This window comes from Protopterus annectens, chromosome 2.part1 (assembly GCF_019279795.1).
Source record: "Protopterus annectens isolate FY-2018-M chromosome 2.part1, PAN1.0, whole genome shotgun sequence".
In the NCBI taxonomy this organism is placed as follows: domain Eukaryota; kingdom Metazoa; phylum Chordata; order Ceratodontiformes; family Protopteridae; genus Protopterus; species Protopterus annectens.
Genome location: NC_056729.1, coordinates 923,087,985 through 923,105,608, shown reverse-complemented (window position 1 = coordinate 923,105,608; position 17,624 = coordinate 923,087,985). Strand labels below are relative to the sequence as shown.

General features: G+C 41.7%; 1 protein-coding gene across 1 annotated transcript in view; it reads right to left on the bottom strand.

Moving 5' to 3' along the window:
* The window catches only part of TRAPPC11 (trafficking protein particle complex subunit 11), a 2,455,228-nt gene that overhangs the window by 1,826,639 nt on the left and 610,965 nt on the right, over nt 1-17,624 (bottom strand). The window contains exon 6 of the mRNA XM_044062556.1: nt 11,488-11,587. Coding sequence (XP_043918491.1) covers nt 11,488-11,587 — 100 coding nt within the window. The remainder of the gene's footprint in view (nt 1-11,487; nt 11,588-17,624) is intronic.

The following is a 17,624-nucleotide window of genomic DNA, read 5'->3' as shown; positions in this document are numbered from 1 at the left end:
GAAAAGAGAGGGGTGAAGAACTCCCGACAAATGAGTCAAAAGGTCTGGCACTGGGTCCAGAACCCAAGGTTCTTCCACTTGGTATTGCTGAAGGAAGGGGGACCATATCTGCCAAGGCCAAAACAGGGCTATCAGAATAACAGTCCTTCCCAAGCTTTTGGCTTTCTGTCAGAATCTGGGGATCAGAGGGGTTGGTGGAAACAGATAGAGAGTGCTCATTTGTGTATGCACCAGCAGTATATGAAGGAGAAGGTGCAGACCGTTACACTGTTGTACAAGCTGAATCAAGGGAAGACACCAAGGGTTTGAAGCACAAATTCAGAGAAATGCGTAAGCCCCAGATGAATATTACATTAGAGGGGCATTTGTTTTACACAAGAGATCAGAAGCCAGGGGAAACATTTGCAGCTTATATAACTGACTTGAAAAACAGTGCTAATGTGTCAGTTTGATGATTTAAAGGATGAGCTGATGAAGGATAGGCTTGTATGCGGTATTAATAGTGCTGCTGTGAGAAAGATTTTACTTCGTGACAGTGTTTTAATGTTGAGCAAAGCCACAGAGATTTGTCAAATCCATGAGGTGATGAAAAAACACACAAGTTGCTTGCAAGTGACAACAGCATGGTTTCAGTTGGCTCCAGAGCAAACATAGATAGTATGCAACACATGGCAAACAGGAGCAGGCATAAGCACGTGGCAGTTGCAGGGTTTCCAAAGAAGGCACGTGGCTTTCCAGGAAGTTCTAAGAAAGGAGATTGCATCAGCTCAGTGAAGTACAAGCATGAATCAGCAAAACTCAAACCTAGCTTTGTTAACTGTCGCAGTTGTGGTGGGAATCAGGAGTCTAAAAGAGAGAAGTGCTTAGCATTGGGTCAGCAATATCACAAGCGTAAAAAATGGAACCATTTCCAAAAGTTCTGCAAATCAAGTAAGCCTCACACAGTTGTAAAGAAAGGTCGCAAAAAAAAAAAGCAAGTTGATCAAGTAGAGCCGAAGCAGTCAGCTTTCTATGTAGATGATGTATCAGTGCTTGGTGAAAGAGTCAATGCAGTGAACTTATTAACAAGAAGTGAAGTATTTTGTACTGCCCGGATTAATGGAAAATCCACAGAGCTCAAAGTAGACACTGGTTCAAAGTGTAATGTTATATCAACAGACACATTTGCTAGAGTGAGAACTAACGAACATCTCAATGTAACCAGCAGTGTGAGACTTGTTGCTTATGTAGGTGAAGAAATTCAGACCGAAGGTTCAGTGATGCTTTCACATTACTTGGCCGAGAACTGTTACAACTTGTTATTCTATGTAGTCCGAAGACCAGGGCAATCTTTATTGGGTCTCAAAGATAGTTTAAAAATGAATCTGCTTTCTTTTGCTAAAGAAGTTCAAAGTGCATTTCCGAGTTCTAATTTCTCCAAAGTCATTTTCTCAGAGTATGCTGATGTTTTCGATGAGAAATTAGGCAAACTTCCAGCTGTATATTCCATGCAGTTAGACCCAGAGGTCACTCCAGTAGTCAGACCAGTAAGAAGAGTTCTGATAGCTATGGAAGATGAGGTTAAGGCTCATGTGGATAAAATGGTGCAGCAAGGTGTGATTTGTCCAGTCATAGAACCAACTAAATGTGTGTCGTCCATGGCAGCTGCTCATAAAAAAGGCTCAGACAAAATTAGAATATGCATTGACCCAAGAAATCTGACGGAAAATCTTTTAAGAGAGAGATTTTAAGGGAAGAGGTCCCTTAAAGAGACTGTATCATCCAATGAGCATAGTCGAAGAAGTTGCGACTCTAATATTGAATGCTACTGTATTTTCGGTTTTGGATGCAGAGTTAATTTTGGCAAGTGATGCTAGATCACAAATCCTCATTTCTAAATACTTTTGGTACTCCATTTGGCAGATATAGGTTCCTAAGGATGCCGTTTGGAATAAATTCTGCAAGTGAAGTCTTTCAGCATGCAATGGAGGAAATTTTTTCAGGTTATCCTTGTGCCATAATAGTTGACTATCTATTGGTTGGAGGCAATGGTGAAGCACAGCATGACAGAAACCTCAAGAAAGTTCTAGACAGAGCAAGTGAAGTAAACTTGAAGCTCGATCCTCTGAAGTGCAAATTCAGACTTCCAGAAGTTACGTATGTGGGACATTTGTTTACAAGTACAGGCTTGAGACCAGACCCGACCAAACAAGCAGCTATTCTTGAAATGTTAACACCAGATAATGTACAAGCTTTACAGCATTTCCTGGGCATGGTCAACTATCTGGGAAAATTAAAACAGACTTCAGTGAGTTGACAGCACCTTTAAGAGAGCTCACACGCAATAATGCTGCATAGTCATGGATGGAACAGCACCAGAAGGCATTTGAAAACCTCAAGCAGAAAATTGCCACCCCACCTATGTTACGGTACTACGATGTGAATAAACCAGTTACTCTTTCCTGTGATGCTTCAACATTTGGTCTAGACGCAGTTATACTTCAAGAGTGCAGACCAGTAGCCTATGCATCTAAGAACATTAACTCAAACTGAGATACAGCATGATCAAATTGAGAAGGAGCTTTTGGCAATAGTATTTGCATGTTCCAAGTTTCATGATTGTATTTATGGTCCAGCTATTCAGATTGAAACTGACCATCAACCTCTAGTTACTATTCTAAAGAAATCTATGCATTCCACTTCAGCGAGATTACAAAGAATAATGCTCAGATTGCAAAAGTACAACTTCAAAATGGTCTACACAAAAGGCAAATTGCTCTATCTGGCTGATATTTATCCAGATCGCCCAGAAATACAACAGAACAGCTTGACGCAGAGAATTTTGACTTTGATGTGATGCCAGTGTGTAATCTTTCCACCACTAGACTTGATGAGTTAAGAGATCACACTCAGACTGATCCAATTTTACAAAAGCTCAGTCACTATATTAATGCTGGATGGCCATCACAGCAATCTAGTGTACCATCTGAAGTGCAAATTTATTTTTCTTACAGAGATTAATTGTTGATGGAAGATGGCATTATTTTCAAAAGTCCTAAAATTGTTGTTCCTGCTTCCTTACAATAAGAATATATTCAGATTTTGCACTGTGGTCAACCAGGGTCCACATCCACTAAGAGAAGAACCAGAGAATTAGTATTTTGGTCTTCATTACTGAAAGATACTGATCACATACTTTCTTCTTGTTCAGTATACAATAACACTAAACCACATTTGCAAAGAAAACCACTTCAGCTAAGTAATGTTCCTGAACTACCTTGGTCTACTGTAGTAACTGATATCTTTGAGTGGAACAATCAACACTACTTAGTTTTGGTAGATGCTTATTCGAATTGGTTTAAGACTGATCTACTACCTAACATCCACTGCTGTTATTACTAAGTTGAAACATCATTTCTCAGTTCATGGTAGTCCACACAAACATTTTTCTGACAATGGTACTCAATTCACTAAACAGTTGTTTCATAAATTTGCGAAAGAATGGGACTTTGTACATGTCACTAGGAGTCCTGAATATCTTCAGTCCAATGGTCTAGATGAATGTGCAGTGCAGAGTGCAAAGCAATTATTTGAAAGGTCAAAGAGTGATAATCCGATATGTGCTTGAATTTGCTTAATCTCAGAAACATAACCCGTGAAGATATTGTTGGCTCACCTGCTCAAAGACTACTTTCCAGGCAAACTAGAACTATGCTACCTATTTCTTTCAGTCTATTGCAGCCTAAACCCAAGAACAATAAAACCATCAAGGCTCAATTGTTTAAGAAGCGTAATATCCAGAAACCTAGTTATTACAGATCAAGCAGATTACTTCATCCGTTGAGGGAAGGAGACACGGTACGAATTCAAACAAAAGGTTTTGATCGAATAGGACAGATTACAGGTATCTGTGCTGAGCTGAGATCCTACATGGTAGACTCCAAGGGTCTGGAATATAGGAGGAACCGCAGACATCTTCTTCCTGTACCAGAACCATCATCATTATTGCAATCACTACATTGTTTCTGTGATGCAGGCCATAAGTCTAAGAGTGAATCAGACACAGTTTCCAGATGAAAATGTGTTCAAAATTCTGATTCCATTCCAGAAAATGATATGAACATTCCACAGGTCAACCATTTTATAGAAACTGTTCCAGTGGGTAAATCTAATTCCCAGTTTTATGTCACACGGTATGGACGAGTATCTAAGCCTAGTGTGAAATATGCAGCAACGTGGACATGACTGCATATACATGTGTATTTAGTATTGTATAATGCATGACTAAGGATTACCTGTGATTTCTGCAAGCCCAAATAGTCTTATAACAACTGCATGATCTATTTCTCGAAGACGGAGGATATAGATCAGAGCGCAAGTGTGTGCATGCTATAACTTTAAGAAGCATGCAAGGCTGTACGTACACGTATAAATTACAGACCTGTGCAAACCCTAGTGCCATTTTGAAGGAACAGCCAGAGAGCCAGCATGCATGATCGCAGTTGTTAGTTTGTATACAAGTTACTTAAGCTAAAGACAGTACGCCTCTATAACCACAATAACCATAAGGCCATTCCAGAGGGATAATAGGAAGGGGAAAGGAGGGTAGGGAATTGAGGAAGAAAGAAAATGGACAACACAGATGCATAGTTATGGTGAGTATATAACTTAAATATCTGATGTTATCCTTTTCATTTGTTCCTCAACAATTGGGACAGAATACACAGCTACGTGGACCTTGGGTGGCCCTTACGTAAAGATATTCTGGAGTACTGCAGAACCAAAGGTAGTCTTGCTCTTGGAAGTCAAATCCAATTTGTAATGAGCAATAAAGGTATGAGCATTAGACCAAGTAGCTGCTGCGCAAATGTCATCACTAGAAGTTCTAGACCAAAAAGTGGAATAAGTAGCCATGGATATGGTGGGAGTGTGCTTTAGGAGTCCTTTGTAGGGTCAGGCCTTGCTGACAGTAAACAAAGGAAATGCAATCAGTAAGCCATTTAGCAAGGGTAATTTTAGAATCTGGTGAGACCAATTTATTTGAGGAGAAGACAAAATTGCTCTGACTTTCTGAAATCTTTTGTTGTACCGAGATAAAAATGTAGTTGCCTATGTACATCCAAAAGATGGAGCATGTATTCTCCTTTGTTAGCAAAGTTGGAAAAGAAAAACAGGCAAAGTAAGGATTTAATTAATATTCATTTTGCAGGCTACTTTAGGCAAAAAAGATGGACTGTCCATAAGGCAACCCTGTCTTTGTGAAAAATAAGATAAGTAGATTTGGAAGAGAGAGCCTTTAGTTCAGAAAAAGTACAGTTTTGTACCTACCATAAATGTAGATGTTCGAGTGTTCACACTGCTGCAGTCATTACACTTGGGTTATCCTGCCATCAGGTGGTCCCGTAGTCAGCCAGAGTTCCAAAGTCTTGGTCCGGCGTCGGTTGCTGTCGCTTCTTCCCTGACTTCAGAGCACCAGGGGTATATAAGATGCATCCGACACCATTTTCTTCAGTTTTTCCTCCCCAGATGTCAGGTGCCCCCAAGTAGGTGGGTAATACATATTGCTAATCAAAAATATATATATATAAAATAAAAACAATACCTTTAGTTACAAGCAAATACACCACACATGTTGTATAGGATAGAAGGTATAGGTAAGTCCAGCTAGTTCAGAGGGGATGGAGGGAGGGTAACCTGGACTGCAGCAGTGTGAACACTCGAACATCTACATTTATGGTAGGTACAAAACTGTATTATGTTCATCGTGTTACACTGCTGCAGTCATTACACTTGGGTAGTATCCCAAAGCTAAGGTTGGGTGGCTGGTCTATAAAGAGTTAGGATTGGCTATGAGGCCCTGCAGAACTGCAGTGGCAAATCCTGCTCTGGATTTAGAGTAAAGAGGCAGGTGGTAATGCTTGGTAAAGGTGTGCACTGAACTCCAAGTTGCAGCCTCCAAAATGTCCTTAGTAGGTACTCCTCTGAGAAAGGCTGCTGAAGTGGCTGTTGCCCTGGTGGAATGTAGCCTAATGCTATTTGGGACTAATTTTCCATGCTGTGTGTAGCAGTACCAAATACAGTGTCCTATCCATTTGGATATAGTCTGCTTTGAGATAGCCTTGCCCTGTGATCCTGCAGCATATGCTACACACAGTTGCTCAGTTTTCCTGAAAGCTTTTGTTTTGTCCAAGTAGAAGCGTAGCTGCCTGTGTATGTCCAAAGAATGCAGAAGTTTCTCCCCTTTATTCTGGGGGTTCGGATAAAAAGTTGGCAAATGGATGGTTTGGTTAAGAGCCACACTAGATACCACCTTTGGCATAAAGGTAGGGTTTGTCCTTAAAGATACCCTGTCCTGATGAAAAATTATAAAAGGTTCCACTGCCATTAATGCCTGTAGCTCTGAGACTCTTCGTGCTGAAGTTACTGCCAGGAGCAGAGCTGTTTTCCATGGATAAAAATTTTAGATTGGCTGTATTGGCTGGCTCAAAAGGTGGTAGGGTCAGTTTTTCCAAAACGAAATTGAGGTCCCAAGTTGGTGTTGGTGCTCTCCAGGGCAGTCTTATGTTTTTAGCCCCTCTGAGGTACTGCTTTAGCAAGGGATGAGAGAATAAAGGAGGATCCGTGTTGTAATGTGCTGAAATGGCAGAGGCATGGATCTTAATTGATGAGAAGGATAGGCCTCTGTCCAGCATCTCAGTTAAGTATTGTAAAAGGCGAGGAATGTTTGGAACAATAGGGTCAAGGCTTTGAGCCTGGTTCCAGGCGCAGAATCTCTTCCATTTTTCTGAGTAAGCTTTCCTGGTGCTAGGCCTCCTGGCCTCCAAAATGACATCCATAACAGCTTTAGATAGAGGTGTTGCCTGTGTGACTAATGTATCTGCCATGCAGCCAGGTTTAGGGTTTTGAGCTGACCGTGCAGGATCTGATTGTTTTGTTGAGTCAGAAGGTGTGGAATTTGAGGCAAAATCCATGGTGGGCCTTGAGCCAAGTTCCTTAAGATAGGGTACCAGTGCTGGTGTGGCCAGTCTGGAGCAATCAGGATCATCTGTGGTTTTTCTTGTCTGGCATTTAGGAGTACCTTTGAAAGGAGAGGCAGTGGCGGGAAGGCATAAACTTTTAGGTTTTTCCAGCTGAACAAAAGAGCATCCACTTTCCATGCTTGTTTGTGATAAGACCTTGTGCAGAATTTTTGTAGTTGGCAAGGACATCCCCTTTTTGCGTTACCATGCTGAAGATTTGTGGATTCAATTTCCATTCGTGAGGGTCCATGATATTTCTGCTTAGATCGTCTGCCAGAGTATTTCTTTCCTGGCAGGAATTGTGCTTGCAGGTGAACTTGATACGTTAGAGCTGTGTTCCACAAGGTCATGGCTTGCCTGCATAGGGGATAAGAATGAGTGCCCCCTTGCTTGTTTATGTACCACATTACTGTGGTATTGTCTGTCTTTAGTAATAATTGTCCTGGATGTAGAAGGTCCTTGAAAGCTGTTAGGGCATTTTGAACAGCCAAGATCTCTTTTTGATTGATGTGAAGATGCATCTGGTCCGTGGTCCACTTGCCCTGAATGCATTTTCCTGCCATGTGTGCTCCCCAGGTGTAATCCGAAGCATCTGTTGTTAGAGTTTGCCTGGCTGTGGGTTGGGTAAAAGGCTGACCCTTGTTTAGGTGACATGCCTGTGCCCACCATCCAAACTCCTGTTGTAGGCAGGGAATCATTGGTATTACTGCTTCTAAACTGTGAGAGTGTTGAGTCCAAACACTTTTTAGGTACCACTGTAATTTCCTCATATGCTGTCTGGCATATGGTATTAGTAGTATGCAGGATGCCATGAATCCCAGGGCCTGCAGAATTTTTCTTGCAGGGAGATGGGACTTTTTTGCCAGTAACTGAAAATATTGAATTAGTTGTACTTGTTTGTCTGGCATGAGGTAAGCCATCTGGGCTGTTGTATTTAAGCTGGCACCCAGGAATATAATATGTTGCGAGGGCACTAGTTTTGACTTCTTTTCGTTTACTGTGTACCCTAGAGAAATTAGCAACTTTTTTACAAACGCCAGATGCTGTACAAGAATGTCCTTTGTCTCTGCTTGAATGAGGCAGTCGTCCAGGTATGGATATATTTGAATTCCTTTTTTTCTGCAAAATGCAATTACTTGTGCCAGGCACTTTGCGAAGACCCTGGGCGCAGTAGATAAGCCAAAGGGCAGTGCAGAGAATTGGTAGTGCATTGTACCAGCTTTGAATCTGAGGTATCTTCTGCAATTTTGTCTAATAGGGACATGCAGGTATGCCTCTTTGAGGTACAGAGTACCAAGCCAAGCCTTCTTGCCCAGCATGGGTAGAAGCTGCTGTAATGTCACCCTTTCGAATTTCGGAATATCCAGGTAAGTATTCAGAATTGAAAGGTCTAGTATGGGCCTCCAGGCCTTGTCCTTTCTGGGGACCAGGAAAAGTCTTGAGTAAAATCCTTGTCCTTGTTCCTGTTGTGGTACTTTTTGAATAGCTTTCATGTCCATGAGGTCTGAAATTTGTTTTTGTGCCTCTGCCCATTGATTTTGTGGCAAGTCTGGCATTCCTTTTAGCCTTGGTAAAGTATGAAAGTGGAACCTGTAACCTTGAGACACAATATTCAGAAACCATTTGTCTTGGGTGATTGTTTGCCAGTTTTGAGAAAAAAGTGCTAGTTTTCCCCCTAAGGGGGCTTCCAAAAGAGACGTGCTTGGTGTATGAAGGGGAAAGTCATTGTGACTGTTTCCTGTAAGGTTGAGACTTGTCCTCACCTCCTTTTCGGGTTGAGGGGCCCCACTGTCATTGTCTGTTTGAGGCTTGGGGTTGAGATCTGCCTCTTGGGCATCTGTATCTGCCTCTCTGTGGCCTGTCTGACACTGGAAAGGACCAATTCTTTGTTGGCCAATTTCTGTTAAACCGAGGTGGCTGTAACTGTAAGAAATTCTTGACTGTTTGCATAGATTTAGCTTTATCCTCCATTTTCTTTAACACCTCTTCTGCCTTAACACCAAACAAGGTATCATGCTGTAAAGGAGCATCGAATAATTTTGCCTTAACATGATCAGGTAAACTCTGTTCTTTTAACCAAGCATGTCTTCGAATCACAGAACCTGTAACTGCGGCTCTACAAGAGGCTTCTAAAGAATCAAAACCACATTGCAGAGTATGCTTTCCCACCTGTTCAACTGCATGCAATAAATCCTGTATTTCTTTACAATCAGGAGCTTCTGAGCTTGGAAGCATTTTCTGTTTTAACTGAGCTGTTAAATATTGTTGGTACTTAAGCATGTGAAACTGGCAATTTAAAGCTCTTACTGCTAAAGTTGAAGAAGTGTATACTTTCTTCCCCCATCTATCCAAAGCTCTGGAATCTCTGTCAGAGGGTACTGGATGTTTTGCAATAGAAGCCTTAACCCCTTTTGGACCCTGGGAAATAGGTTTCTGGATCAGCAGAAGGGTTTTTGTAAAGAAACTTGTGAGAGTCAGGGACTCTATAACACCTATCTGGCTTGGCTGGAGCAGGAGGCAAAGAAACAGGAGATAGGCTGGATTCAGAGAACACATCATCCACAATATCTAGCACAGGCGGAATAGCCAGGGACCTGTGCTGAGGCAATAAAAGGAAATCCCAGAGCCTTTTCTTGGATTCTGAGTAATCCTGACTTTCCCAATGGAAATGCTCCCTCATGGTATGTAAAGTTTCCCCAAAATAATAGTCCTCAGGAGGCGAGGCTGAAGGGATAGATTCTTCAGCATCAGAGTCCTCATAGGGGGGTAGAGAGTATTCCTGGTCTGAAGAGGAATCAGAGGAAATGGAAACCTGATCAGAGGAATCATAGTCTGTATCCTGCCTAGGCCTTTTCTCAGGAGGGGAATGGGAACCCCTGATTAGAGTAATGAGGTCTTTAGCCATTTTAAGCATCTGTTTCTTAGGCATGGAGGACTGTCCAGGAGAATGCTGTACTTGTTTCTTTGTCTTTAATGGTACCTTTGTCTTGGCTGTTGCTTTAATGGTAAGTTGTGAAGGTCTGAAAACACCCTCAGAAGCCGATGCCTGCTCAGCGGCTCTGGACCCATCTGAGGGATTAGTTTCCGTAGGTCCAATACTTGAGTTTCCAGAGGCCTAGATGTCTCCACGTGGGAGACGGAAGCGGCCTGTGGCTCTGAGGTAGAGGATGTCAGGGGCTGCGAAAGCGCCTCACTGAGAACCCGCGACTGGCCTAGAAGAGGTTTTGTTGTCGGTTTTGGACCTTGGATGCCTGTCTTTATCCTTGTCTTTGTGTTTTTTCGGTATTGAGGTCATCGGTTGATCCGACGGCATAGTATAATTGAACCTTCGGCCAAAGTAGTGCAAAGCAAAATCAAAACGTCTTTTTATAGTGCGTTTGTTAAATCTAGCACAAAACCAACAACTAGTGACGTCGTGATCAGGGCCTAGGCATGGAATACAGTAAGAGTGGGAGTCCTTATGAGGTATTTGCTTCCCACAAGAAATACAATTATTAACTTTTTCTGACATCGGTCTGAGGCAAGAAAAAAGTTTCCCCAATGGGGTACTTAGCTTTATTGAAGACTTCGGATCTGAAATTCGACTTCGAAAATCTCAGGAGTTGGCCGACCAGCACTTGCGAACTGCTTCTGCTTCGGGCACCGCGCGGCAAGAAAGACTGAAGAAAATGGCGTCAGGTGCATCTTATATACCCCTGGTGCTCTGACGTCAGGGAAGAAGCGACAGCAACCGACGCCGGACCAAGACTTTGGAACTCTGGCCGACTACGGGACCGCCTGATGGCAGGATAACCCAAGTGTAATGACTGCAGCAGTGTAACACGATGAACATCTCATCTTGCAGACATAATGACTTCCAAAAAAGCAAATTTTCATAATAAACATTTTAAATCAGATATAGCTGATGGTTCAAAGGGTTTCTGAGTTAACCCTTGCAACATGACTATCAAATCCTGTAAAGGGGTGTTCTTCATTGGCGCCCTAAGCAAAAAATTACATTTGAGAAAATCCTTGCACAAACTTGAGGATGCTAATGAGGAAGCATTTTCTCCTAAGTGAAAATTAGATATGGGTGACAATTGCACTTTTGACAGTAGAGAAACTAGTTCCTTCAAAAACATATATTCTGTAAGTATTTAAATTAAGCTTAAACTATATGCTGATAATTTAGCATATGCACGTCATCTGGGATTTTATACCTGACTTCTTAAAATTACTCCCCTGGACATCTATTTCTTCTTGCCTTCAGCAATGTACAAAAATCTTTGATTTACCCATAGTACAAAAAGGATAAAGACTTCAGGACATAAATGGATCAAAACTAGACCTAACTTACTTCCCAGCATACACAATAAAGTGAACCATCACATCTCTAAGGCAGATCCATCACCTTTGCAGGAATACCAGTTTACAAAAATCAGTTTTACTGCCTGATACCAGGTTCTTGTTCTACATTTTTCATTGCAAGTTTAGTCAACAGTTTACTTACCTGGTGTGTAGTTTTATTTAGAAACTCTTTATGTGACTTCACTCTCCGAATCTCAGAGTAGTAATAGGTCTGTGCATGTTCATAGAAAGCATTTTCCAACCTAAAAAGAACATATCTTTGCTGTTTACATTGTTCAATATTCTCACACATATCCTTACACATTTTTGCTTGCACAGTTAGCTAGGGCTTTTCAGAAGGGAACCCTGATTATTGGACAAAATATCTAAAGTGGAATATTTCAAGAACTTGAACAAATATGACAGGCATGACATTAACAAGAGAGCTGAAAAAGATATTTACTCACTCATCCTGTCAGCTGATCTGTTTCTTCTCACCTTTGCATTCAATCATGCACTAGTCCCTTGTTGGGGCACGCCACAGTTTCACATGTAATGTGCTTAGCCCGTGTTACTCATCTTCTCTCCCACTGACCAAGCACAACCCACAAAACAGGAAAAAAAATATGCATACTGAGTGACTCAGTGGCACAGAGTAATAAAACTCTTACTATGCCCCAGATGACCTATGTCAGTGGCTGATGTTGGTTCTCCAATTATAGGGTGAGGAAGGCAGCTTAAGCTCATTGCAATAAGCAGCACATGAGCCTGGTGATCTCTGTGCTGCATAAGTAGTGAGCTGTTCACTCTGGAGATTGCTCATACATGGAAGCAAATAAGCACCATCCTTGAAGCAGGAACTGCAAAGCTGGCAAGGCTGCCATGATGTGAAGGGGAGTTACGGCATACTATCCGACAGCATTACAACCCTGTACCAGTGCCTTGATCTCCTTCCACAATGGCCCTGGATGCGAATCAGGTTGAGTTCAGGGAAGGCTAAGGCAGGTCTGGTAGACCCTGTGAATGAGGACAGGAACTGGTGGCAGTTGATGGTCAGCTGTGGGTAGGAAAAAACATGCACACTTTTCCAACATACAAAAAATTTGTTCAATTTACAGGAAACTATCCAGAGACAACGAATTAAGGAGCTGGGGACAGAAAGGGACCAGATGTGAGTACTAAGGCTGTGATGACAGTCTTATTCAAAGATGGTATCAACCTATATTGCATTCAGCTACATACATTTGCTGCATAGCACTCCGGTTATTGTCTTGTTTTCATCTGTATTCATACTGCTTGCATTTAAATCCTGCTTGCTTCTATCATCTGTTTTAAGCATTTGCTCATGCAGTTGATTTGTTGGTGGTTTCATCAATATCTTAGTGCCTTCCTTGGATGTGTAACTTGCTTATAGTTGCTATCAACACTGTGGCAGCAGACCTCACCTTTTAGCTTTAAATGGTCCTTTTGTAAGCTGACATTGGATGACAGCACTTTGCTACTGTTACTGTTTTTATTTTATCAGCTAGCTGCTTAGTTTACTTCTTATCTTGTTGCTGCAATGCAAAATTGCTCCAATTTGCTTGCAATGTGCTGGGTGCGTGCAATCAGAATACATTTAGCAGACTTGAAACTTTGTGGTCAACTTCATCCTCTCAAGGATTTTATTTTTTTTGAAGATGAGATGCCTGTTTAAGACGTATCGTATCATTTAGTAGTGAATTTTCCTAAAATGCAGGCCTGAATTTTGGCAACTCGTTATTACAAAACTGTGGGGATTTCCTGAAGAACTTCAAAAAACCATCATGAACATTGCGTTTTTATAACCGAAATATACCGCATTGTTTTTAATATTCTTTTACTACTTATGTTGTTAATTTACTTGGAGTGCCTTCATTTGAATGATGTTTTGCCATTTATAACAAGTACTTAACTGTTTGCTGTGCTTCACTTTTCCTTACGTACTCTGGGCTTCAGTACTCAAAGTTGAAATTGAAATATGTAGCCATCCATAATCCTCCCATGCAGATTAATGGATCCAATGAGTACAAATCATGGGCATCAGCAAGAAAACCCAGTATAAGCAGATACACATATTTTAGTAATAACAGAAAAAGCAAGCAAGACTGGAACAAGCTTTGAAACTCAAGTAATACCCATTTATTTGCTGTACATCTTAATTTTTTTGTAATTATTTTTTTGTTTTGAATTTACCTGCTTGTTCATGTTTTAATAGTAAGTCTTACTGGATAAAAAAAAAACAATAAAAACATTAAACTTATTATTATCCTGTACAGATCTATCCAAGTCACTGGGGGTTGTATCCCACTTCTTTATTTTCTAGTTTCTATTGGTAAAATATAGGAAGGAGAAGTGTGATTTTATCAGAGATAAAGATGCTGGTACCATGGTCTTCGTTAACTACAGTGGGTGTATAACCATGGGTGTACAACTGAATGATCTTATTTATTTATTTATTTATTTATATTTGTTGACCGGGAGTGTCCGACTGGACGTAGGCCCATTTTCAGCGGTGGCCCGGGGAGAAAAGCTCCACAGTTAAAAAAAACAGACAGTAGTTACACTGGATTACATAGCGATTAACAATTTACATTGCAATTACTTACAACATATTTACAGATGAAGAACATAGTACATCAGTAGACAACTAGAATCTTTATCTGTGAAGTGCATAACAGACATTAACAAATGTTACAAGAAGACGTTCTTGCTGTATAATAAGTACTGGCTTATGAGCATCTGAGTTTGCTATAATCAAGGTAGTTAGTGGAGTGGAAAGGAAGGTAGTGGTTGGATGGGGTGGGTGATATTAGAGTGGGAGTTGCAAGGGCATAGCCAGCGTGTTTTAGATGCACTTTTACTAAAGTTTTGAAGTGGGTGTGTGACGGTATGGAGGTAACTGTGGGTGGGAGGGAGTTCCATAATTTGGCTATGGTGCAAGAGAATAGTGCTTCACCAGCTGAGTTATTGGCTTTAGTGATCTGCAAGTGATTTTTGTTGCTGGATCTTAGTGGTCTGGTGGTGTGATAGGGTTGGAGTAGATTCTGGAGGGATGGGACATTTTGTGGATGGTTTACTAGTTTGTGGGCGAGTGACAGTTGATACCACTGAAGGAGGTGAGGGAGTTCAAGCCAGCCCAGTTCAGCAAGTGAGAGACAGTGGTGACTACGGTAGGATGCCCCTGTGGCGAATTTGGTGATTTTGTTGTAGCAAGTCTCTAGCTTGTTTAGATCGCATTGCCTTAGGTTGGTATATATTGGAGAGGCATAAAGTAGGGTGGAGATAAGGTGGGAATTTGCTATTGAAATCTTTGCTTCTTTGGTGAGAAGTTGCTTATTTCTGTATAGCGCTCCTAGTTTTTTATGGACTTTTTTTATGGTCATGGATATGTGAATGTCAAATTTTAGTTTATTGTCTATTTCCACTCCTAGCAATTTGGTGTGTTCAGTTGGGTATATAGTGGTGTTGTCTTTTGCTGTGTTGTTAAAGTGAGAGTTGTTTTGAGTATGTTTGGTGGGTTGGAAGATGAGTAGTTTAGTTTTGTTTGGGTTGAGTATTAATTGGGCATCGGATAACCAAGTTTCAACAGAGGAAAAGGCTTCCTGTGTGACTTTTTGCAGTTTGGGTAGGGACTGGGCTGAGCAGATGATGGCTGAGTCATCTGCATATTGTATGAGTTTGCCATGTTTGGTGGCAGAGGCTAGATTATTGGTGAAAACAGAGAAGAGTAGGGGTCCAAGGATGTATCCTTGGGGAACCCCTATGGAGACAGGTAGTTGGGGAGATATGTCATTCTGCCATACAACGGATTGTTGGCGGTCAGACAGGTAACTCTGAAACCAGTTGGTGACTGATTGTGAGAAGGATAGGTTATTGAGGACAGAGATAAGTTGTTTGTGTGGGACCATGTCAAATGCTTTAGATAGGTCTAGGAAAGTAGCAGAGGAGAGATAGCCATTGTTTTTATGCTGAAGGATAGCGTTAGTAAAGGAGAGTAAGGCAGTGGTGGTGCTATGGTTTGGTCAGAAACCATGCTGAGTATTGGAAAGGGGGTTGTTAGTAAGGAGGTAGTCTGAGACCAGAGAGTGTAAGCACCTCTCTAGTATTTTGGAGAGTGGAGAGAGAATAGCTATGGGGTGGTAACTGGTTAGTTCTGTGGAGGGTCCGCCTTTGTGGAGGGGAATTATATGTGATACTTTCCACAGTGTGGGAATGTAACTTTCTGACAGAGATTGGTTAATCAAGATGGATACTGGTAGGCCAGAGCATCAGCTGCGATTTGTAGGTATTCACTTGGGGGGTTGTCTGCTGCTAATTTGGTGGGCTTAAGTTTAGTTAAGAGTTTTTTTTTATGTTGGAGGTAGGTACAGGAGAAAAAGAGAAGGCAGTGGGGAGATTACTAGTTGAAGGTGTGGGTTGGAGGGGAGGGGGGTTGTGCTGTTTAGCTAGTGATAGTATGGTTTGTGTGAACTGTATGTTGAATGAGGTAGCAATATTTTCTGAGGAGTGAGGGATGTTAGGAGGAGGGGTACTGACTTTACCTGGGTGGAGGAGGGAGTTTATGGAGGACCAGAATTGTTTGGGGCTGTGTTGGGAGGAGTCCAGGGCAGACTGGTAGTATTGGAATTTGTCCTGTTTTATTAGCTTTTTGACTCTATTGCGTAGTTCTAGGAATTTCTGTCTAGTTGAGGGGGTTTTGGTTTTGCGCCAGTGCTCCCAGGCTTTATCCTTGTTTTTCATTTCTGACTTAGTGGTTTTCTGTAGCCATGGGGAGGGTTGTGCTTTGATTCTGGAAAGTCTTATGTGGGCATGGTAATTAAGGATGCTCAGGAAGGTAGTATTAAAAAATTCAACTGTGTCATCAAGACTGAGGTACTTTAGAGGATGCCAGTTACATTCTTTGAGGGATGAGATGAATGTGAGTGGGTTAAAGTTTAGTTTTTTACGTATTTGACAGGAGATGACAGGTTTAGCTTGGTATAGGTATTTTTTGAGTAGGAATGTTGGGGAGTGATCACTGAGGCTATCTGATAAGCAGCCTGTTATATATGACTGGGGGCTCTTACTGACTAGTATCTAAATCCAGGGTAGTGTGCTTGCTGGAGTTTTTATTTATCCTGGTTGGCAACTGGACTAGCTGGGTGAAGCTATGAAGGTTTACGTGATGGGTTGGGATGGTTGCCAGAACATGATTGCCAGTAAATATTGAAATCACCTAAAATGATGGGGAGATGGTGGGTAGACCAGCTGAGGAGGTTTTCTAGTGGAGGGATGTTTTGGCCAGGCGGAAAGTAGCATCCAATTATGTTGATGGTTTTGTTTTGGTTTATTTTGAGGTTGGTATATATTCAAACCTCCCAACTGTACCGAATTGCTCGGTTTTCACCGAGTTTTGGGGTCCAAATAATGGGGTGCCACGATTCCCGAGTGGCACCCCTTCATTTATGATTTTTTTGCAGCTGTTTTAAATTTTTTTTTTCGTGCCTTTTTGAGCAGACGTCATCACTTGCGCGATGACGTCAGCACCTTCAGCCTGTCGGAATTGAGCTTGAGGGCTCACGTTCTTTCTGCCTGTTTGAATGGATCGGTGACCGCGAAAACAATTGCTGCTGCAGAGCTTTGGCTGTTTTTGCATTTGCTGATGGAGTTATGTGCATTCTGCACATAGGAAATGAACGACTACTGCTGCTGGAGAGATTTGGCTGGTTTTTGCTTTTGCTGGTGGAGACAGACCGTGGAGTTATTTGCATGGAGGAAACGTCACTCCTTAGATCTTCCTTACATTACTGAGGCTAGTTACCTGCCCTGGGCTCGTAAAAACCTGTCTCACCTGCCCACGGAGCCTTTCCACAGCACCCACTTCAGCCAGATGGTTGTGTTTGGAACTTTGTGTGGATATGTTACGCATTGGCTGGGGACCTGCTTAAAAATGTCTGACAAAATGTCGAGTTTTCTTCACATTGGGGATATCATGCGGAAGGGTCCGTTAATGGCTTCATCAGCACTCTGGGGTAAGATTTTTTTGTCCCCTTAAAATATGTTGAATTGTTGGGGTGGTGTTATATGTTTGGAGGATCTGTTGCACTTGCCAAAAGCTATAGACCCCAGTAGGCGAGTAACGTCAGTACGTCGCCCTACAGGAAACTAAAAGCAATGTGTGGAAAGTTAGCATTTTCACTGTGTGAGCAGATCTAGGAAGTTGAAAAAGTTCTCAAAAAGGCCCTGGGAAGCTGTTAAGTTGTAGCATTTTGTGTGTGTGAGAAAATAATCTAATGTGTT